This window comes from Gobio gobio (assembly GCF_949357685.1).
Source record: "Gobio gobio genome assembly, chromosome: 3".
In the NCBI taxonomy this organism is placed as follows: domain Eukaryota; kingdom Metazoa; phylum Chordata; class Actinopteri; order Cypriniformes; family Gobionidae; genus Gobio; species Gobio gobio.
The window spans coordinates 50,689,958-50,715,179 of NC_137099.1; the positions used below are offsets into that span (position 1 = coordinate 50,689,958).

The 25,222-nt window shown below is 41.8% G+C and overlaps 1 protein-coding gene across 1 annotated transcript in view; it reads left to right on the forward strand.

Moving 5' to 3' along the window:
- sorcs3a (sortilin related VPS10 domain containing receptor 3a) overlaps positions 1-25,222 on the forward strand; it is a gene marked incomplete at both ends in the record, with an annotated part of 376,847 nt that overhangs the window by 160,885 nt on the left and 190,740 nt on the right. The window contains one exon of the mRNA XM_079813000.1: positions 11,890-11,989. Coding sequence (XP_079669126.1) covers positions 11,890-11,989 — 100 coding nt within the window. The remainder of the gene's footprint in view (positions 1-11,889; positions 11,990-25,222) is intronic.

The window sequence follows — 25,222 nt, forward strand, 5'->3', positions numbered from 1 at the left end:
AACAACAAACAGAGCGTGTGTAATGAAGTACAGCAGAGCAGTGCAACAATGGCAATTTAGCCATTTGGAATTATTGGGGGGGGACTTGTCCCCCTCGATGTCTATGATTGTTACGGCCCTGGTTATGTTGTCAGTAACAGGTTTCCGTTCAAATCCTCCCTGTCTTACCTGTCTTACTGTCTTGTCTCTCTGCCCCAAACCACCACACAGGTAGTCTGTCAGTGCAGACTCTTGATTTATGTCAGCGTCGGCAGCCTGGAGTCAGATTAACCACCGCCTCACACACAAACTTCCTCCGCCAGTGATTTCAACCGGCATAATATATCACAACAGAATCTTAAAACCAGCAGTGATGCGTCATTCCTGCGTTTTGCTCGTGTTCTATTGCCGCCTTTGTTCCCACACAGCTAAACAATACTGAATATGTACTGCCATCCTCCAGGCTCACTTTAGCCCCAGGGCTGCTAAAGCGACAGAGATTCAGGTCTCTCCAGTCTCATCTTACTAGCATAAGTTCAAGTATGAAAAAGATTTTCATTCACAATCCTTTTCAAGTCTCCCTGAGGAATATAAGGCCAAGCGATTGATCCAGTTGGTATCTTTTCCTTCCTTTCGTTTTCCACTGCTGTCTACACCTTTGTGTTTTTGTCCGCTTTTATCAGAGCAAATACGGACACTATCTGCTGGAAAGTGGCCAGCTGGCATCAGTGAAGTAGAGCAATGTGTGTGCATTCAGGGGCAGATCAGGAACCATTTCTGTATTTTTAGGTGCAATCAGAGAGGTCTAAACTAGATCTTCGGGAGTTCGTCTTGATGAGTAATGCTGCTTCGTGAGGGAATTTTCCAGAGAGGCTGATCAATTTATATTCATCAAACACACATCCTGCATCATGTCTACACTAGAAACATGGACGAGTCCAGATCTGTCACTTTTTCACTAATTGGACTCTATTGGCAACAGTGATATAGTAAGTTCCATATACTGCCATTCAAAAGTTATAAATGTTGTAAATTATAAATGTTTTTACTGTTTCTGTCACATCAATTAAATGCATTCTTGATTTATTAAAGTATACATTGTCATGACTATAATTAATGAAGGTTTTTACACTGCAAGTGCCTGTTTTGGGTGTATAAATAGCTTAGATATATAACAGCTTCGTTAATTATAATCAGTCTATATTTAGTCATGTTGCTTCCCTTAAAGTCCAAAAAAGGTTCAAAAGGGTTGTACCAGGGTTGTGTGTTTTGGGTGTAATGTGCAATAAACCAATTAGAGTCTCATCTCCCATTCCCTTTAAAAGCCAGTTGCGCTTGCACCATGGTGGATTCGCCATGTACATGGTGGGATTTGCGAGCGGAAAGGCTGAACGCTTCTCCAGAGAGGAATCCTTATATTTTTGTTCTATATGTTCTGTGTGTGTAATAAGCAGAGTGTACATGTGTTGTGCACCCGCCTATAGTACAAAAACTGACTTTAGACCAGGTTTTTGTTGGTCAGTGGTGCAGTCGTGCAGTTGCCTCAAAATAGCAACGCGCCAACAATGCGCCTGAACACACCTTGTTTTCAGACCAGCACGCCTATGGGCAAACAGTTGGGAGCGAGTGCATTTGATATTTAAACAATGTGACACTGGACGTGAAAATGATAACTGCGTCAGGCTGAAACTAGCAAAAATACACTTGCGCCGTGCAGTCGTCGTAAGTATAAATGGACACTCCATAAATTATAATCGCGCAGCTCCATCTCCAAACTATGATCATTATAAACATTAGTAATGCTTCTGCATTACTGCAAATTTATACATGGCTCTGTCGTACAATCACTGACTTCTTCTTTTGAAATCCTTCCATAATTTGGACTCCATCATTATTTTAGTTCAAGTTAATTGTCTCTATTTCACTTTTCTACACTTGTTCACCACGAGCAGGCTTGATGATGCACTAAAGTGATATTGAAAGCTAACTAGTTTGAAAGCTCATCACTGATAGCAATTAGTTATGTATATAGAAGGAGGAGAATCTCATTTCTTCTCCCTTTTGCCTTTTTCAGGCTCTGGAAATAAATTACGTTACACCATTTGCATATTCATTCTGATCAATTTACACATCAGTCGGGCTCATTCGGATTTCGTGATTTCACATGCCTAGGGCCAAGTCCTCTGTACATGAAAGAATATCAAAAAAATCTTTTAAAAACATTTTTGTATACATTATATTCATCAAAGTTATACTGTACATTAGTAAGGATTTGATTAAAATAATAGTTGATGTTTTGACTGCAATTTTGAGGAGGTTCAGCCTCTCTTGGCTTGCTTTTGAAGTTCTCTGCTGTGTTCATTGTTCCTTTGCCATCCCTGGAGCCTGGTGCACATGCCTCCAATTTGTTCTACTTTACTGCCTCACCATCTGGCTTCTCCTCACAGACAATCCCTAACGTGATACCTGGCCACCAATCCTCTCTTTTTCACGTTCTCTCCATGTCTTTGTCCTCCTGTCCCATGTTTCCTTCATTCACTGAAAGTTTGCGTTGAGTTTCATGTTGTCATGTACTTCCAGATTCAGAGGACTAAACCCATTTTCACAGAAACAAAGATGGCACATGGTCAAACGTTGGGAATCACATCTCGGCATTGGGTGTCTCCACATTGTAGACCACAAAGGGCCCTATAATACACCCAGCGCAATGCAACGCAATGCGAAAACCAACAAAAACCTGATCTAAAGTCAATAGCCCTGTATTTTTCTTATTTAAAGGGCGTGTTAGTAATATGCGTCTATAGGCGGGTTCACAATGCACGTACACGCTGCTTATTACACACACAGGGATGCGCAGCAGCACGCAAAAATTTTTAAATACTATATTTCACCAAAGTGTGCCCATCCCCGTGGCTTTTGGTGTGAAACATTCACACACATTAGCCACCGCAGAACAAAGTCTCTTTTTATTCTCCGACCTTAAAGTCACACTGGGATTTTGATGCAGTGCTTTTTCACAGCATTCATTTCACTCCTGGAAGGCTGGAAAAGGTCCATGCTGTGTTTTAGGCCGTGTTAATGTTGCCACTGCTTCAGGCATTTGCTTTTATTGGTCTTTTAAGTCTCTGACTTGTGTTTTTCTCCTAACCTACTGTTTTTTGATGTTCGGTTATTCTTAATGGTCTTCTAAAGTCCCAGACGCAATTCTCCAAACTCGCGAGCAGGTGTATAAACATAATTATACCAGCCATCTCGACAGAGCTCTTCTGGTGGGAATTGAATAATTGAATAACATGACAAACCACATCTTTTTTAGCTGTGTGCAAGGAAAACATTATAAACATCTCTTGTCATGAGGGTCTAAAGAACGACGTACAAATGAAGGAAACTGTCACACCACTTTAAGCAGGTTACTCTCAACGGCTCACACCTTCATAATTCAACTCCTATGTAATCTGACATCATAAAAACCATGATACCGCTAATATGGACATTATTCTTTCAGAATGTCATGATGCTATAAAAACATGAACCACCTCAGTCTTCCTAAATTAGAGGCTTATGAAAAGACAAGATACTATGAGCTCATTTCCTGCTGTGCTACCTTAACTATAGCCATACTGTACTTTATTGTATTACTTTTTTTAATGAATCCATTTAAGGGATTCATCTTTTACTGGAATATATATGAAAGCAGTCTTAAGCAGAACACTTCTTCCTCTGCAACAATATAGATATTTGCCAGAAACGTTTTTTCTGGTGGACTGCCATGAAAATACTTTTACATCCTAAAAACTGCAGGAAAATGTATTTATTTAATAAAGGTGCCATGTAATTTTTTTTTTTTTTTTTTTTTTTTTTCAAGTAGATTGATTTTCAAAATGCCATGAAAATCCACTGTTTACATCCTAAAAAGTAGGACATTTTATTTATTTTTGTTTTATTTTTATTTGTTTACATTTTATTTAATTATTTTCAAGTAAATGGATTCAAACAAAAATATCACATTAAATTATAAACCTGGCGTCAGTGCAAAAACAATAATACTAGCACTATGGATGTGGCTATGGATGTGGCTCTGAATTCTTTGAGCTGTGTTTCAAGCTATAGAGGCATAGACTGTATATTTGCCATATCAAAGAATCTACCCGTTTATACTATTGCACAACCATTGCACAGTATATACACCATCATTCCACCTAGCTCTAGATGGAGTTTACTGTGTATTTTTCCCTCTATTTATTTTTCACTTCACCTTCCCTTTACATTTATATCTAGAAGAAGTGACGGTCTCTTTACTGTGAATAATCCTTGTGCCTTTATTTTCCTTCCACGAATAAAACAGTAAAGAGAAGATTGCATTGTAATTTCACTGAAATCCATTACTGCCCTATTGGTGTGGGGACCCGCTCCTAGGAAGAGGCAAAAAGGAATTGAGCGATGGAAAATGGGAATTCTCCATGGTGCCTCAAATTAGATTGCCTCTGTTTGGAAGTGGTGTTTGTGGGATGTGCCTCCATCTGTGTTTCTGAGACTGTCACTTTGCTATGGGGTCAGTGATGGTGTTGAAAACACTATCGTCTCTGCACTATTGCTGTGAACAGCAAGCTAACGTGATGGAGAAGTATTAGAGATTCGGGGAGGATTGTGTTGGCTAACAGCTCGTTTCTCCTACTAAATTATTCAGACGTGAGAAGCTGGGCCTATTCACTTGCTTTTGCTTTGGCTATATTTTACATGCAAGTCATTGGGAGAGCATACATTATTTACTTTGTGTTGGTCCCCACAGAATGTGAGGGTTTTTTTGTGAGGCTGTCATGTGCAATATTTTTCAACTTTAACTTGTTCACAAGTAGTTTAAACAAAAGCATGCGTAATGTTAAATGACATATTAGAGCCACATTTCACTGAGTCACATTTTCTGGAAAAGAATGAAGAAACAACCTTCAAAAATAATGCAGAAGCATCATACAAGTATTTTTGTCAAATGTTACAATTACTTAAGACCTATACGATGGCTTTGTGTGAGGAATGAATTTAAAGGGGTGGTAAACCACGATTTCACTATTCTAACTTTAGCTAGCGTGTAATGTTGCTGCTTGAGCATAAACAACATCTGCAAAGTTACAACGTTCAAAGTTTAAAGCAAAGGGAGATATTTGCTTTTAAAGAAATCAGTTTCTAAGAACTACAGCAAACGGCCAGTAGGCGACTACACACATTCCTCCAGGGCTTGCTGACATCACCAGGCCCAATATTTACATAAACCCCTCCTCCGAGAATATTAAATAAGGGGGGGTGAGGCCATTTTGTATCGCGGCGCTGTTGTGGTATAGTAGGCTGGAGTGTTGTTGCCGCGATGCAGAGGAAACGCTGTTATTTTCATCCGGATTGCAGGTCTGGGGTACTTGCTCTGTTCAGCCTTCATAGGGACGGGGTGCGTTGCAGAGCGTTTAACATACAGCATGTTATATGCACGTGTGTTTGAGTCAGCGGGGAATCAGGCGCGCGCAGGGCTCCCTGCAGAGGAGATCTAACATCTAAGCACATCTAACAGAGGAAAACATCCACCGTCTTCGCGATTTCAATGCCAGATTTGCACAACGTCAGCTGCGTGAAAAAAACACTGCCGGTGCGTGGATGCACGACGCGCGCGCTGCACATTTCACGGAGGACAACACAAACTTCCACAAACTTCGCGAGTTCAATACAGGATATGCACAACGGCTTGTCCTGAAAGCTGGATTTACAAACAGAAGCTGTTCACGGGCCACAACCTGTAAGTCTGATTTATTTTTCATCAATGTGTTTTCCTGTAATAGGTTGTAGCAAGGAAGTAAACAGATGACAGCGCTGTTCTGCAAACCAGTCTGTTAAATGCTCATTCATACTTAACGTTATCTGACGAACATCTAACGTTACAAACATTAACGTTAAAATCTCAACAGCGAACCTGGCATTAGTGTAAATGATTCTTTGATTAGAGCTTTTATGTATTGTTTATCTTCAGGCATGCTAAACATGGTTCTGTGTGTGATTTGGCTAACTTACTAAAGTCAGTGCTTAGTGTTCGTTTTGGGTTAACGTTAGTTCTTGCGACAGATATTTGGCTATAATCGTTCTAAAAATACAAAAGTTAAAGTGCCATTCAGTAGCGATCAATATAGATCCGCAGTCTTTACTCTTGAGGACTGAACAGGTTCTGCTCGATCATCTTCACTCAAATGTTCTGGGTCTGATTCGAGCTCATATGGTTTTATTGACGCCGTTGTTTCTAATACTGAACAGCCTCCGGTAAGGTAAGGGGCGTGACGTTTCCGACGTGCACTGCGGTTAGCGAATCACAACACACTGGGCCAGCTAACCAATCAGAGCCCACTGCGTATTTTTGAGGGACTGGCTTCATACAACCCGGAAAGCATCAGGCCGTTTTACAAGTAGGGACAGAGCAGTGTAGAATAAAGGTCAAATATATGACAAATAAGGCAATTTTTTTTAAAACGAAGCATGAACACATGTTACAGTGCACCCCACAAACACAGCCAAGCCTTCAAAAGAATGTGTTTTACCACCCCTTTAAAGCTGTTCCTCACACATAAACTCATAACCCTGTCCCCGGAATTGAAGGAAATTTCCATCATTTGTGAGACACCGCTTCCCTGCCATTGACAAAGTTTCCGTCTTTCCACTGTTAAACGGTAGGGGGCGCAGACTTTTCTGATCAAAACACAGGCGAAGAACAAGCAGAAACAATCAATAGAATATGGGATGCATTTATAAAATAACGTGATCATCAACATTATACATCAAATAAATCAAAACTGCCTAATGTTTACTGAAGGAAATGTCGACCCCGGTCGAGCTATAGGATTATTGCATTAGGGGTGTTGAAGGACTCAATCTACTCCATCTCATTGGTTTGAATCCGATCTGAATGTAGTCTTTGATAAAAAACACAACTTTCTCAGCTTTTTGCTCAATGTTGAAAAGGTTCCAAAAGGTTTTTATTTTATTTTTTATAGCAATCCATTAGAATTACATTTTTTGTTTCCCCAAAGAACCTGTAAACAGTTCTTAAAAGTAAATTTTTTTTGTTTTGAAGAAGATTTTTAAGATCTAAAGAACATTTTTCCAGTATAAAGAACCTTTTGTACAATGGAAAGTTTCCATGGATGTCAAAGGTTCTTCATGGAACCATCAATGCCAATAAAGAACCATATTTTTTTAGTGTAGCTTTTGTGTGGCATATAAAACATTTGAATGAGAGTTGTCAGTTATTTTGAAAGAATCAGGCCAGGATGTTCTTCAAAAATCCACCTTTTGTGTTCCTCGGAAGAAAGAAAATCATACCGTGTTTAGAGTGTCATCGGGGTGAGTAAATGATGACAGAATTGATATTTTTGGATGAACTATTCCTTTAAGGCTTAAATAGCAAATATACATTTGCGTGTAGTGTTGAAGAATGTTATATTCCCACACAGAGGCTGAATAAGGGAGAAAAAATTGGTGGGCGAGACATTGGCCACAGGCATATTTTACTCGGTTGAAATAGGCAACGCTCAGGAGAACGAGAGAGGTGGAGGCAAAAATAGAGATGGCAGGAATGGCAAGACAGATTTGGTGAGATAAATGGGGTTTTGGAGGGGAGAGCGAGTTCAGGAAAAGGAAATCCAAGTGATGTAGGCACTCCACAATCTCCCTATTAAGCTTTTGGCAAATACAAATCTCAGGAAGAGGATACAGAAGGGGATTTTGTAGAGTTGACATGAACTATGGGTCTTTTTCAAGTACACAAAAAACAAGTTTTTTTTGTTTTTGGTTATGGTGTTTCTGTATTCAAAGGCATAGGTTTTAACTAATAATTCTGGAATCGGATACTTACGGTCAGGAATCGGATACTTGTTGTAAAATTAAACTTTCGACTCCTCTTATCAATTCCTTTGTGTGGATTTTAACATGACTTTAAACTTTAAGTTAACTTTAAGACTTTAAGTGTACACACAAAAAGGAATTTTAAACCATTCAAGCGCAATATAACTTGTGCATCCAAAGCGTGCGCACAGAAAGCATCCTCTCATACTGAATAGTGAGTGATTCTCTTCCACATCTTTTTGCACTTGAATGGACCAAAACACATAATAATATGTAAAAATATCCTTGTACACACAGTCGGTTATGTCTTAAAGGTGCACTGTGTAACTTTTCCGTCCGCTAGAGGTCTCCTGTTCAAAACAAAGGCGCAGTTTGATGACGCCAAGTTTGAGCACAGAATCTTGGGACATGTGGTCTTCACCTCACAGCCGGTGGAAAATAATCAGGATAGGACTCGATTATTAAAGTTACTGTAGGGTGAAGCAGAGCAGGACCAATTGTGTGGGTGCTGAGCAAGGCCGCTGGAGCGATTTTTAATAAGATGAGGGCAAAACACGCCTCGTGAGCAGCAGGACTTTTATTATGCCACAGTCGCCGGCGCCATTTTCGCTTTTCCAGTCATGAGTATGAGGTAACGCAGCTCTGTTTATCATATCAGATACATCTGAGTGTTGAAAATGATGTTATGGCATTACTCTGTGCGTTCACTCAGAGTAAAGCGGTAAAGATTAAAGCGTTTCTGCAAAAAAAAAACGGAAACCAAGGGGTACGCAGATATGACACAATTGACAGGCGACTCCTCACTTCTTGGTTAAAATAGCAATTTTCTCACGATTTACAAATAGTTGGAAACATTTGCGATATTGTATGTAACACTATCCTAATGTTTTTTGGATATTTTACTGGAAAAAATTTTACATAGTGCACCTTTAAGTGAACGTAAACAGCTGAGAATGAAAATGCATGTGTAACAGTATATTGGACCCATGCAGCTCTTAAAGTGACAGCAGCCTAATATTCCTTCTATCAATCAAACAACAAAAGACAAAGATACATTTCACTCGCTGTTCTTCACTGAATAACTTTTGTAACTATATTTTTTATGTACATTTTATGTATAAAGTCCAGTATTATTTTATATTTCATTACAGTTTCTGTACCTGAATACCAGCAAATCTTAAAACATAAATCTTATTTCAATCGTATATTTGTTCAGTTGTACTTATTTGTGTGATAGCTAACTTGTTTATTTGTTCTTTTTATATTATTTTATTATATTTTATTTTATATTATTATTATTTGTTCTTCAGTGTTTACTTGCCTTTAATGCTTGAAATGTTTATTGGTTAGGCTAGTTGTTTTTGCTATGGTATTCCTTGTGTAAGCATGTTGATTTTTGTCATGGTATTCAGCTACAATGAAATGTTTTGCAATAAGACTTAGAATAAATGTGAATGATATCTAATAAATATATATTTTTTTATCTTACTGGAATCATATTGGGAATCGATAAGAATTGCAATCGAATAGCAAAATCGGAATTAGAATTGTTAAAATTTTAAAGTTACCCAACCCTAGTTTTAACAATTTTAAATTGCAAATTAAGTCTTATATATATGTTATACATTATTAAATTTTTATAGTATATATACAAATTTATATATTTATGCACTATCCAGTGTAGTAGTCAAGACCACCTAAACCGAGACCAAGTCGAGACCAAGACCAGCATGTGCCGAGACCAAGACAAGACCAAGACTTTGTGGGGTTGAGACCAAGACAAGACTAAGTCCAAGACAGGGCGAGACCGAGTCAAGACCAAGACCAGACCAGCAGTCCTTAAATTCATCTAAAAGATGCATATCTGTCTGAGAAATTACATATTTAATGAATAAATACAATTAGAATAGGAAGACACTATGGCGCTGTTCCCAATCAAATCAATAACAATAAAATTCATGGCACAGAAGTTGCATCTGAATTGGTACAATTACACTTGCATAAATAATTATACATTATGAATTAAATTACCATTAAAACATTAACATTATTTAACTGTCACGGAATCCTTTATTCAACCGATTTGTTCAAAGCAGCTGATTCATTTAATAACGAGATGTTGCCGAATTACCAAAGACACAGTTTAAAATGTAATTTAATATTAACTTCTTGTTTATTGGACGTTTGTATAAATCAATATAATTTGCAATCACGCTTATATTCATGAAAACAGCTCTCTTGCTCTTGCGATATTGCTTAATTATATTCTATGTTATATAAAAAAACGAAATCTCATAAGTTTGTGGGCATTTTTTTATTAATTTTGTGCAATCTTGAGACAATGATGCATTGATTTTGAACCCGGCAGCACAGTAACAAAAGAAAATCACATTACAAAGAAGTTATTGATTGCATTTTAAGCAGTAAGTTTCACATCAAATCACATTAAAGATGTTAAATCAGAATATTCACCGAAAATTGAGTGATATCCTAGCAGTTGTGGTCTTGACTGGTCTTGAGATAAAATCCAGAGTCCTCTAAGTCCGAGACCAAGACAAGACAGAGGAGAAATGCAGTCGAGACCTATACAAGACCAAGACCTTCAAAAAATCGGACCGGTCTCGAGACCAAAAGTACTAACCCAATAATTATTTTATTTTATTTGTTACAACTTTTTGTCTTTAGTCAAATAAACTTATATAATTAATGTGGTTCAGTTAACATAATATTTTGAGTTTCTATTTATGAAACCAATCTCCTTCGTTGTAGTAATTCAAGTAACTTACTTGTTTTAAGTTAAACTTTTTTTTTTTTTTTTTACAGTGCAACAAAACATTTTCATTGCACCTTTAAATGGAATGTGATTTTATTAAATGATTTTAAATGTTAAAATCAACAGCTCTATATTTGTACTGGGGTTATGTGTTTTTGTTGTTTTTACTGCTCCTTGTGGGACCTGTAAAGTTCAGCAAACTATATTTCTCCTGTCTGTTTCTCACTAGTTCAGAATGTATTTCCTCTGCAAAATCACCTGTTGTTTTGGTTGCAATGATAAACACAGAGTGGACACCTCTCAGTCCCTCTGACGTGCCATTGCACATCAATTTATTATAAGAAATAAAATACGTTCATTCTATACATCGGTTAGAAATGCTGGTAGAGTCTGTTATCTCTATTAGGGACATGTTCCTACCGTCCATACTCGCGTCTGCATTGCAAGACTGTAAATATCATTAGCCTTTCTAAACAAATCAGCGTATGCTCTGGATACGTTGTCACTGTTATGCCCAGGGGTTGCGGGATGATGTTAGTTTTGCTATCTGTAGAACAAGGCAGAATTGCTCAGCATATGCTCAGCAGATTGTGTTTGTCTTAGCGAGCTTTTCCGCTCGTAGCTGAGGATCAGGGAAATATAAATAGCCAGGAAAAAGAACAAAAAAAAACTGTGAAACACTCTCATGAATATAATTTGCAGAAATCTCTTCAATCACTTGAGTTCGGCTGAGGTCCGCAAATTCCAATCTCGATTCATTTTACTGGGGAACGTACTCATTTCAGCCAAGTTATGAATGGAGCCTTGATATCCACACACACACACACACACACACACACACACACACACACACACACACACACACACACACACACACACACACACACACACACACACACACACACACACACACACACACACACACACACACACACACACACACACACACACACACACACACACACACACACACACACACACACACACAATCATGTTTTGTGGGGACTTTCCATAGACATAATGATTTTTATACTGTACAAACTATATAATCTTCTAATCCTAAACCTACCCATCACAGAAAACCTTCTGCATTTACATTTTCAAAAAACATAAAGCTGTTTTCCTCATGGGGACCAAAAAATGTCCCCACAAGGCCAAGGATATTTTGTCCCCATAATATAGGGTTTACCAGGCCCCACACACATACACAAAATAAATCAAATGCCTTATGAATGCCATATTGAGAATGTTGCTTCTATTTGCAGATCAACTGATTATGGAAGCACTTATGAGAGACTGAATGACAAAGTGGGAGTCAAGACCGTTTTGAGTTACCTCTATGTCTGCCCCACCAACAAGAGAAAGGTAAGACGCCTACAGCCTCTTATTCTCTGTTTTCTTCTCTTTGAGAGAATCCATGTTCCCCGTACTTCAAATAAAGCCAGTCATTTTTAAATATTTCTTTATTTTCTGTTTTCTAAAAGCCTATAAAAAGATCATACTAACCTAAACAACCAGCAATTCTTATAATGAGCCAAAATCACACCTGAACATTTAAAGAGTGCATTAGTAATATGAGCCTATAGACGGGTACACAACGTGCGTACACTCTGCGTATCACACAAACACACAGGGACGCATAGCAGCACACAAACATTTTTAAATATTAAATATAAAAGGATTTCTCTCTGGAGAATCGTTCAGTCTTTTCACTCTCAAAAAATTCTGCCATGTAAATAGCGAATCCGCCATGGTGCAATCACAACTGGCTTTTAAATGTAACGGGAGATGAGACTCTGATTGGTTTATTGCATGGTACGCCCAAAACACACCCATGACTCTTTAAGAGACTGTGTAAAACCCTTTTGGACCATCCGCCTGCCATTCCAACCGTTTTTTTCCGTCGTTAAACTAGCAAAAGTTGATTTAGACACGCCCTAAGTGGACCTGCGCCATGCGCTTCAGACCATGCACTCAGATCGTTAAAATAGGGCCCTAAGATTGTTTCATGAGTTCACACTTACATATAATTTATAGAGAGTAATTTAATGCGTATTTGGCGTACTGTCCGGGGGGAGGGCTCCGAGCTCGGATTTAGGCCCGAACCCAGAGTACCCCCCACACCTAAAAAATTATTATGGCCCGATTAAATTAAGCATAATTAATTTGTGCTTGTTTAAATAATTTAAATGTATTTTTTTTATTTTAATTTTAAAAAATTAATTGGTTTTATGGGAATTGCATGTGTTTTTGTTTAAATTGAGATCAAATAAATTGATTGCGACCACTTATGATACAATTTTTTTGCAAATTCAACGAATTATTTTTTTCTGTGCATATATGTAAGGTTTAGAGTAAAAAGGGTGGAGAAGGGGTGGTGGAGGGTTGCTGATAACTGTCAACGAACGGAGGTAGGACTGCTGCGTATATATACACCTGTATTGTTGATTGGCTGAGTGCTCTCCACCTGTGTCAATTATCTGAACGTGCTTCTCCCGAACCTTGTAAAACATAATTTATATTTTTTAAAGACTATTGACTGCCCTAGTATTTTTTTCCCGCTATTGTAGTCAATGGCTGCCGAGATCTGCTTGGTTACAAACATTCTACCAAATATCTCCCTTTGTGTTCAGAAGAACAAAGAAATGTATACAGGTTAGGAACAAGTTGAGCGTGACTAAATGATGACATATCTTCAATTTTTGGGTGAAATTTAAAAGTGACTTTGAACATGGCATGGCTGTCGGTGCCAGACACGCTGGTCTGAGTATTTCAGAAACTGCAGATCTACTGAAATTTTCACGCACAACAATCTCTAGGGCAGTGTTTCCCAACCTTTTTTCAGTCATGGCACCCTTTGAAAATGTTTTCCATTTTGTGGCACCCCCTTGTATACGTTACGCTAGGGGTGTAACGGTACAGATTGCTCACGGTTCGGTTTGTATCACGGTTTTAGGTTCACAGTTTCGGTATGGTTCAGTATTTGCTATGTTCAGGGAAAAAAGGAGTACTGTCAAATAAAAATAAAGAAAATAATAAGAACAAATAATTTAAATACAAGCAGTAGCACAAATAAATACTATAGAGCAAAGATACTAATAAAATAAACTATGCTTTTACTATGCAAAATAACATTGCATATTTGAGTCTATAAATGAAAGATTAATCCTTTTAAACTTACAAAAGCTATTTAATCAAGAGCAGTGAGTGATGTCCTTGTCTTTTGTTGTTTGACATGAAACGGACAGCAGTAAAGGCTACTGCCCCTTTAAGACCTAATGCTCGGATATCCGTCGTCTTTCTCGACTATATTAAGTTTACTTAAGGCATATACAGACTATGTCTGCTAGAATACTCATAACGATGGACATGTTGACATACTTTTTGTCTGAATTCATCTGTTCAAGAGCAAGACTTGAAAGAGAACTCAATATTTGCGCGCTGTGAGACGTGTGCGCGCTTTCGGATGAGTGCACAGAGACACATTTTCTCACAGCACGCGCAACTTCTCATTCGCGTCTTCTGGCACTACACCCGGGTGATGACGGCGAAAATGACTGGTCATATTCAAACATACGGCAGCACTCGCATGCATTGAACAGGTTTACAAAAGAGAGAATTATTTGAAAAATTTGAAGAAAAAAAAAATATTTGAAGACCTTTTACACGGCACCCCGGGTCCCGTCAGACGGCACCCCGGTTGGGAAACACTGCTCTAGGGTTTACAGAGAAAATATCCAGTGAGAGGCATTTATGTGGCCGAAAATGTCTTGTTGGTGCCAGAGGTCAGATGAGAATGACCAGACTTGATTGAGCTGATTTAATTTGAGTATAGCTTTAGAAGGGGTCTGATTGTCACCTTTTTGATGAACATGAATTGTAGTTTGGGGAGTCAAATAAGTACTCGCTACAACTGAGGTCTGCAGAAGAGCATCTCTGAATGCACAACACGTTGAGCCTGGAGGCAAATGGGCTATAGAAGCAGAAGACATACCGGTGCCTCTCCTGTCAGCTGAGAACAGGAAACTGAGGCTACAATTCACACAGGCTCACCAAAATTGGACAATAGAAGATTGGAAAAATGTTGCCTGGTTTGATGAGACTCAATTTCTGCTGCGGAATTCAGATAGGGTCAGAATTTAGTGTAAACAACATGAACGCATGGATTCATCCTGCCTTGTCTCAGCGGTCCAGGCTGCTGCTGGTGTAATGGTGTGTGGAATATTTTCTTGGCACACTTTGGGCCGCTTAGTACCAATTGAGCATCATTTAAACGCCACAGCCGACCTTAGTATTGTTGCTGACCATCTCCTTCCCTTTATGACCACATTGTACTCATCTTCTGATGGTCACAAAGCTCAAATCATCTCAAACATGACAGGGAGTTCACTAAACTCAAATGGCCTCCACAGTAACCAGATCTCAATCCAATAGAGCAGCTTTGAATGTGGTGAAACGGGAGATTCGAATGATGGATGTGCAGCCAACAAATCTGCAGCAACTGCGTGATGTATCATGACAATATGGACCAAAATCAGCGTCATGTTAGTCCTTCAAGCATATCTTCAACTTCCGTCCCTATCTGCCCTCAGACTGTTCATTGGTCCCATTAGTAAAATTTCCCGTCAGAACAGATGGATGGTCTCCATTGAAAAGCTCTAGATATTTGTTTACTTCTGCTTTTGTGAACTGTAACTGCACAATGGACACGCACAGTGCACAATGTGCATCATCTGAAGGTATTGTTGTTGTTTAGTGCACTATGCACAAACTGGATTAATGCGTCGGCTTATTTCCCTGACTATGTGGGCAAACACAGTCCCATTCCAGAGAAAAGGATTGACTCTGGCAGATCCCATGGCTATTTTCAAATAGGGCTAAGTTTAGGCCTAACCTTTAGCACAACACTTTTCCATTTGAGAGATGGGCATGACATTTCCGCAGCTCTGTCTGAGCTCTTAAATGGGAACTTGCCAAGAATCCAAAGTGCTTTGCGTGCGGCTCTTTTAGCACTCTCGATGGAGACGAGATTACATGCTGATGCGAAGATCGCCGACAAATGAGTCTGTTTATATTTCCACCACTCTATTTGTTATAAAACGCAGTTGATCGGCCATGACATGATTAATTTGAGACTCTGTGTCCTTTCCCTGCTGTTTACACTGCCTCACCGGCGCTGACGCCAATCTCATTCAGCGGCGAGAGGCTACGTGTGGGCCGTTAACTGTGCGCTGCATGTAGATTAGTTTGCAGGATGGAAGCCGTCTGGGTGTCGGCAGATAACAGAGAGCCCACAACCCTATTGATTGTACTTTGCAACTCTCCTCACTCCTTTGTTCAGCCGAGAAGCATTTGTTCACAGTTGTCATGTTCTAGTGGCTTGAAAACTTAATTATCTGCTAATGATCCATCAGTATCTGTTTAACCTCAGATTTGTGGTTTCCTGCTGTAGAGCCAAGTCGTGACCCAAAGACCCCATTTACACCTGGTATTAGCATGGACAGTGCTAAATAGAGGTGTAAATGGGATTTGTTTTCTGAGGTGAGAGCATTCTGATGCACCCAGACAACATAATAAAAGACTAAATCCGAGCTAAGACAATAGGATTTTTTTTTAATCTTAACCAATTGTTAAATCTGGTTGCATTACGCACATAAGGAGAATCCTCACAGATTTTGAATCTCAAACCTGCACACACTACAAGATTTGAAAATCGTGGCACATCACACATTACAAGATTTTCCTAAGATAACCATGCCAGTTCCCTTTCAGTCGGTCACTCTCGACGTACGTCAGAGATGATCAGACGATCTCATTTCGTCGGATCATCTCTGACGTATGTCTCCGTTCCCTCCTTCAGGGAATGAGGGTTACCAAACATAACCGAGATGTTCCCATTCAGTTGGTCACTCTCGATGTACATTAGAGATGATCCGACAAAATGGTATTCCATTTCGTTGGATCATCTCTGACGTACGTCGAGATTGACCGACTGAAAGGGAACGAGGGTTACCTTACGTAACTGAGACGATTTATCACCTGGTAAATTATCAAAATTCTCCATTAATTTTAACCAATCAAAAAATCAATTGAGATTCTGGAACCTCTCTGATTGGCGGAGCTCACATCGGGTCCCGGAGGGTCGTAATACACACAATACTACAGTTATATTTATCGTTACAACATATCAACATCTTATGGAAGGTAGGAACCCCCCGGCAGAAACATATATCAGTGCCTATGCTTCAGATGATAAGAAAAAATATCCAAAAAATACTGAAAGTTTGTTTGAGGAACCAAAAATGGTTCTTCTATGGCATTGCTGTGAAATCCACTTATGTATCCTTTATATTTAAGAGTGCAATTTTGCGGTCGCCACTTCAAAAGTTCCATCGTGCCATGAGATCTCACGAGACTAAACTGTGACGAGATTTCTTGTCAAGGTGAAAAGCTGTCTTGTGTCACATTGTCATGACCTGTTTCATGACGGAGTGTGAAGGTGAAGTTTGGATAGAATATGCCAACGCTACGTTTATATTACGCCTCCACTCTAGTTTTGCTTTTTAGAGAAATAAAATCAATTTAATTCAGGTGGATAAGAGTCGCTTCAATTCCATCAGCTCATCCAACACAAGCTGTTCGAGTCAACCATAGTGCGCAGCACTGATCACGTAACGAGAAGACATTGAGCGTGTGTTATGAGTGTGTGTAACGTGTTAGTGAAGCGCTCGCATTGAGCGTGTGTTACGAGAGTGTGTTACATGTTAGTGGACTGGACCGTGGCATAGGATTTGTTGTGCAGCAGAAGCGTCAGACTTATATTTTAAGATTCGCTTTCAGCACCACCGCTCCCTATTCACAGAGTACGCACAATCGCGAAATTGAAAGTGAAAGTAAACGGGAGCGCGCATTCAAACACGATTTCAATATGTTACCACTGCTCAAACATCAAGGATCGAATATAAGAACCGACCGATGCCCTGGACAAAATATTTGTTGGTAAATTGGGTACATTTTTGGTAAATTGGGCATACATTGGCCTGAAACTCCTGTGGTCTGAGTCTGGCTTAACAATGATGCTGATGTAGTCAGTCCTTTAGCATGACCATACACTGGGAAGAAGATTGCAGCTCTACAGTACATTATCTGACTGTGATCCATATATAAACTATAGAATTTTCTGCCTCCGCATACTAAAAAAAGTAGCAAACTTTTGCAATTTTCAAACTTTATTACTTGTTCATTACAGCATATCTAATATCCATATATCACATCAGTAAAGGGTGAAGATCTCCACCCCTTAATTTAATCTCCAGGGTAAAATTGGAATTGCTGGTGCAAGCATGTAATGCTTAGCTCTATGAGAACACTGTCAAATAAAATAGTCTAGTACATCTGACTATATACATTCTTAAGACAGAAAGGCATATGGTTCCATGAAGAACCTTTAACATTTCCAGTGCACAAAATGTTATTTATAGCAGCAGTTTCTCAACTTTTAGGAATACTGTAACACTTTCTATGAAATGCATGCTTATAATGAATATTAGCCCCATTTATACTTATTTATAAGTACTACTATTCTATAACTATATTTATAAAGACTCATTAAGACCTATACTGCATTATAAGAACAATTATAGTTTACATTTCTATACATTTATATTATTTTTATCATCAAGTCATGCATTTGGTTTTTCAATGCGCATGCTCATAATCCATTATACACTGATTTATAAGTGTTATTTAGTCAATCGTATGGTTTCATTATTGTATTTATAAAGATGCAGCCTGCATTGCTACACTGTAAAAAAATAAAATCAGGTCTCCAATTGAAAATATTCTAGTGACTGATTTTTAAATTGCATCAATTCACAGAAATTCAATTTGGCCAAGTGAAAAATTTAGATGTGATCGGTCACTAGAAAATGTTCAATTGGAGACCTGATTTTTTGTTTTACCGTGTACAATGTTATTATATTATAGTTACAATGACTTTTTAGTAATTCAGATTTCTGTCAAATAAGTGAATATATTATTATTAATAGCCATGTTGTATTCTTAAAAATACTTATTGTGAGTAATAATACAGTTCCCATTCAGTCGGTCACTCTCGACGCCACGTCGGAGTACCGACGAATAGGAATCTCGCTCGCGAGAGCCAATCTACTTCGAGTGTAACTAAACGAGCCAATGCACATTGGCATGCAATGATTGCACCAGGTGCTCATGCCACGCCGTGCGGGTATAAATGAGACACAGGTGATTGCATCAAATCAACCTTTTGGTTCGGAGCCGAGTGGTGAATGGTTTGTCCTAAAATCACTCTCTACAAAGCGTGTGTTAACATTATAACGAGTCAAGCTCTTCGGTGGACCTCTCCTCGTTTGGTGTTGGAGTGACGGCACTGCAGAGGGGTTGATTTCTCTCTTTCTTTTTCTATTTTGCGCAAAAACAAAAGACTGTTCTCACAGCTGGTTCGGTGCGCTGTTAAGAGCGCTGAAAAGCCGTTTTCACGGCTGGTAAGAGATCGCCTTCTATGAGATAGAGAGCGCGCACGTCAGGCTGCACTTTTTCCCTGTCTGTGTCGCCGCGACTATTCCCCTGTGTGCTTCAGCACCGCGGAGAGCAGTTTCCCTAAAAGAGCTACACAGATAGAGCTTGCGTCTTTTTAAAGATGACATTCTATCTGTGTTTCTGGATGCAGTTGTTTCCTGTCCTCACTGACGGCCACGAACACTGTTTCACATGTCTGGGCGCATGCTGAGACTGTGTTCGTGGGTGGTCATGTTTTCTAATGAGAACATGACCAAGTCGGCACGCCAGTCGCGACTCATCTTTCTCCGGGAAGCTTGAGTCCCCTTTGTTGTTGGCCAGCCGCCGCTCGTGTGTAAAAGCACAGCCGCGGGTCTGCTCGACACTCTGGGAGACCGCGGAGATCAGCGAGAGTTGCCGTCAGGGAAACCCGAACGGACCTCTCGCTTCTCTGCGTGCCGTGTGCCGTTGAGTGCTAGGCTGTAGCGCGGGTTGTCACGGCAACCCAGCGCTCGCTCTGCGCTCTAGGTGCGCTGTTCCCTTGCCTATTTCTCGTTGTAGCGCCCTCCCTGGCAACAGGAGAGGTCTACTTCAGTGAAATAGCTGGGGTGACCTAAGGAGAGGAGGGCTTCTCCTTCGGGGAACCAACCCCCTAGGGCCCCTCCCCCTCTAGCGCACTGCAAGCTGTGCAGCTCTGGGTGGAATTGCTGGTCCTTCTTATGGGGGAACCTAGCATTTCAATCAGTGCTCCAGCTGAGGATCAGATGTCAATCGCTGCATCGGAGAGAGGGCTGTTGTGCTCTGGGAATGAGGATGATGCTGAGCCCACTGTAATGGTGTGTGCTTCGCTGAATCGGATTCAGAGTTAACAGCCATGCTTCCCGGGATCACTCCCGGATGTGCATTGAAAACTTGGCAGTGTGGCACTTCTTTGGATATGGAAAGCCAAAAGGGCCAAAACTGCATAAGTTTTTCCTCTCTCACTACCCTCAACGGTGGGGTGGCTGTGCGCAGACCACCCCTGCCTGCACAAGGGTAGTTCTGAGTTGAGGTTGAGCTGTGCATGTTGACTAACCGTGATCAAAGTCATGGCGCAGGCCCTCGGCCAGACGATGTCCACCTCGGTGGTCCAGAAAAACCTCCTGGCTTTCCTTGCTGAGATGTGAGTGGTCATCAAAGTACGCTTTCTCGATGCTCCCATCTCACAAGGTGGCCTTGGGCGACACTGTTGAGAACTGGGCCCAGCAGTTCTTCGCAGTCGGTAGCAGGCTGAGGCAATCAAGAGCCTCCCCCGACGTACCATCAGAGTGCCTCGTGGGCCGCCCCTCAGTCTGCTCGTCGCCAAAGGCGTCGTCCCCTGCAAACAAAAAAAAAAAAAACACTTGGCACAGCCTGCTCTACTGTGTCCTGCAGGAGGATGACGCTACCTGTCTCTGCTGCTGTTTAAGCGGTCGGTGAAACATCACCTCTGAGACGGGTGACCGGGAGATGGGCGGGGCTGCTCTTCCCCGGAGGAGGGCCGGGCAGAAAATCTTGAGTCAAAATCCGTTCTGCCGCTGGTGTCACAACCAGTGGTACCCAAATTCTCAAAAAAACAAAACAAAAAGCAGTTCCTCCCATCTCTGGGTCCCAAGGGGGTTCGGAGAGCTGTGGACGGTCAAACGCCGGACCACACTCATCCTCCTCCTTCGCCAGTGGACAGTAGTGGACGGTTCGAGGACGCAACCTAGCCTTCTCACGTACCCTCTGCCCTCTCGTGGAATCAGGTAAGTGTGCACCGCACACTCACAACCGCGCTGCGGGCTGCCTCCACGAGACAGCCGCCCCAGCCTGGTACCTGCATTCCACTCGCTGCCCCGCGGTGGGTACGCCGGTGGTCCCTATTGTCCCGCTTGCACGGACTCTGCGAGCATGGCTAGAGCTCCCCAGTCCGTCTCGCTGGCTCATTCAGACCATCAGGCTCGGCTATGCGATTCAGTTCGCCCGCCTCAAAGCGCGGTTACGGGGCAAAGATGTACTGGTCCGCACAGACAACACTGCGACCGTTGCGTATATCAACCGACAAGGTGGTCTGTGCTCCCGTCGCATGTCGCAACTCGCCCGCCATCTCCTCCTCTGGAGTCAGAAGTGTCTGAGGTCGCTTCGGGCCATTCATGTCCCTGGTGTGCACAACCGTGTGGCCGACGAGCTTTCACGAGCTGCGCTCCCAGGCGAGTGGCGACTCCACCCCCAGGTGGTTCAGCTGATTTGGAGACCGTTCGGGGTGGCACAGGTCGACCTGTTTGCCTCCCCAGAAACGTTCCACTGCCAGTGGTTCTATTCGCTGACCGAGGATACACTCGGCACGGATGCCCTTGCGCACAGCTGGCCCCAGGGGCTGCACAAATGCGTTTCCCCCAGTGAGCCTACTTGCACAGACACTGTGCAAGGTCAGGGAGGACGAGGAGCAGGTCCTGCTGGTGGCGCTGTACTGGCCCAACTGGACCTGGTTCCCAGAACTTATGCTCCTCGCGACAGCCCCTCCTTGGCCGATTCCTCTGAGGAAGGACCTTCTGACTCAGAGACGGGGCACCCTTTGGCACCCGCGTTCAGACCTGTGGAAGCTTCATGTCTGGCCCCTGGACGGGACGCGGAGGTTCTAGGTGACTTACCCCAAGAGGTAGTTAACACCATCACTTCGGCACGAGCACCATCTACAAGACAGGCTTACGCCTTGAAGTGGGACCTGCTCGTCGAGTGGTGTTCTTCTCGCCGAGAAGACCCCTGAAGATGTTCGATCGCGTCTGTGCTTTCCTTCCTGCAACAGGGGTTGGAGCGTAGGCTGTCGCTGTCGCCCTCCACCCTCAAGGTTTATGTTGCTGCAATATCCGCCTATCACGACCATGTAGAAGGTAAGACGGTTGGGAAGCACGACCCGGTCGTCAGGTTCCTTAGGGGGGCAAGACGGTAAAATCCTCCTCGCCCTCCCTCCATACCCTCTTGGGATCTTGCTCTGGTGCTCAGAGCACTTCAGAATGCCCCATTTGAGCCTTTGCAGTCAGCAGAGCTAAATATTCTGTCTATGAAAACTTTGCTGTTGGCTGCATTGGCCTCCATCAAGAGGGTAGGGGACCTGCAGGCATTTTCGGTCGACGAATCGTGCCTAGAGTTCGGGCCGGGTGATACCCACGTGGTGTTGAGACCCCGGCCTGGCTATGTGCCCAAGGTTCCTACCACTCCCTTCAGGGACCAGGTGGTGAACCTGCAAGCGCTGCCCCCGGAGGAGGCAGACCCAGCCCTAGCTTTGCTCTGTCCCGTCCGCGCTCTGCGGGTTTACGTGGATAGAGCTCAAAGCTTCAGAACCTCAGATCAGCTCTTTGTCTGTCACGGAGGCCAGCAGAAGGGAAAGGCTGTCTCCAAGCAGAGGATGGCCCACTGGATAGTGGATGCCATCACCTTGGCTTACCAAGCACAAGGTGTGCCCTGTCCGCTCAGGGTGCGAGCACACTCTACTAGAGTGTTGCATCCTCCTGGGCACTGGCATGTGGCGCCTCGCTGTCAGACATCTGTAGAGCTGCGGGCTGGGCGACACCCAACACGTTCGCTAGATTCTATAGCCTACGCGTAGAGCCGGTCTCCTCCTGTGTTCTCACCTCAAACGGGTAGTAGCACTGAGAGGCCCCGTCTCTTGTCGGCTTGCTACGCTACGGCGCTTATATTCTCCAGAAGCAAACTCTGTTAGTCCTCCACCCTCCTCGGTGCCAGACGTGGCGGAACGTCTGGCATCAGGCCCCTTGCCGCTGAATCCTTGAGAACCGGTATTGGGCTCGGGTTATATGAGTGACCCTATGGGGATCCCATATATCTTTCCACGGTCGCTCCTACGGGAAGCCCGTGTCTTTCCCTTGGGAGAGCCTTCCCGTCAATGGGACTGAACCCCCTCTCTCCGTTGCGGGCTATGGCTCAGCATTGCACTCCACATAACTCCCTCGGGGTACGTTGTGGGCTCCGCAGCGTCCCCTTCACTAGGGCAAGCTTCCCAGTGTTATCCAATAAACCACTGAGCGGGTCTTGCGGAACGGCAGTGATGGACTTCCCGGTGTGAGCCCCGTCTCATCAGGTAAGAGAGCTCAGGTGGCTCACACAGGGCACTGGAAGGGGGCAGAGGCCATGGCGCTTTGGTAGGGATTCCGACGTGGCGTCGAGAGTGACCGACTGAATGGGAACGTCTCGGTTACGTATGTAACCCTCGTTCCCTGAAGGAGGGAACGGAGACGCCACGTCCCGTCGCCATGTCCTCTGTACCCTGCTGGGGTGCCTGTCTACCTACTCGGCTCCTCAGCAAAAGGCTGATTTGATGCAATCACCTGTGTCTCATTTATACCCGCACGGCGTGGCATGAGCACCTGGTGCAATCATTGCATGCCAATGTGCATTGGCTCGTTTAGTTACACTCGAAGTAGATTGGCTCTCGCGAGCGAGATTCCTATTCGTCGGTACTCCGACGTGGTGTCTCCGTTCCCTCCTTCAGGGAACGAGGGTTACATACGTAACCGAGACGTTACTAACCTCTATAAATGCATCATTGATGGCTTTAAGTAAAGTGAAAACATAAGAGGCAATTTTCCTAAAGCTAGGGTTAAGAAATCATGAAGATGACATCTTCATTAACATTTGTAAATGTAACTAATGGACCATGATAATAAAAAATAAAAAAACACTGAAAAATAAAACCAGAAATCATTCATACAAACAATTGAAAAAAGAAAAGAAAAAAAGAATGTTACATACTGGCAAACCACTGCAACATAATTTTTTTAAGTATAATTTAAAACTGCTGCTGAGGAGATATACATTTTAACAAATAAAAATGACAATTCATGGAACCATACGACTGACTAATTAAAACTTATAAATCAGTGTATAATTGATTATGAGCATGCGCAATGAAGAAAAAAAAGCTAAATTCATCAAATTATATAAATGTAACTATAACTGTTCTTTTAATGCAGTATGGGTCTTAATGAGTCGTTATAAATATATATATATAGAATAGTAATACTTACTTATAAAGTATAAATGGGGCTATAATTCCTTATGGGCTTCATAGAAAGTGTTACCAAATATTTTTTTGACTAAATTATAAAATAAACATTTTATGGCATTGTAAGAGTTTATTCATTTACATGAGCTTTTCAGGTCTTGGAATCACTTTTAATATTCCCTCATATCCATGTTGACCAATACTATGAGAATCTTATTGGGAAAAAAGATGTCGAGGGGGTCAATATAATGAAATGTATTTACTTTTAATGGTTTCAGTCATGTTTGTTTTGTCTTATTTTTAAGTATTTTTAGTCATCTTGAGGCCCCTTTGTAAATTTGGTGAGGCCCCATTAGCGTTTTTCAAGCACCTTATTATGACCTTTATTTACCTTTTAAAGTCATGCGCCCTCTGGTGTAAAAATTATGACAGTGTCGTGTTACGTCTGTCGTCATGAAATTACGTATGACTGTAGTTACCAATCAAAATGCGTGTTCATTTAAATGCAGTGTGTGGACTTTTTTACCACCATTTGTCATATTTCCATTTAGCAAATTTATTAACTACTACACTCACCCCACCCCTAAACCTACCCAGTGATTTATAGTGCATATACACTTTATGAGCACATGCATTCCCTGGTATCGAACCCACGATTACATAATGTTATATTTTTCAATGCTCTATCAATTGACCTATGCAAAACCCGAAATATGACGCAAATAAGAGGAAACAATGCATTAAAAAGAAAGTGTCCTGTTGTCGATAGGGGCACAACTTCAGTAAACGCTCCTATGGGTCGTATTTCAGGGAAGTGACAAACAACCTATATAGGCATATTGGTTGGAGGACATGTTGGAAAAAACACAAGATGTTCTCCATTAATTTTAACCAATCAAAAAATCAATTGAGATTCTGGAACCTCTCTGATTGGTGAAGCTCACATAGGGTCCCAGCGGGTTGTAATACACACAATTATACCGTTATATATCGCTACAACTTAACAACATGTTATGGAAGGTGGGAACCCACCGACAGTG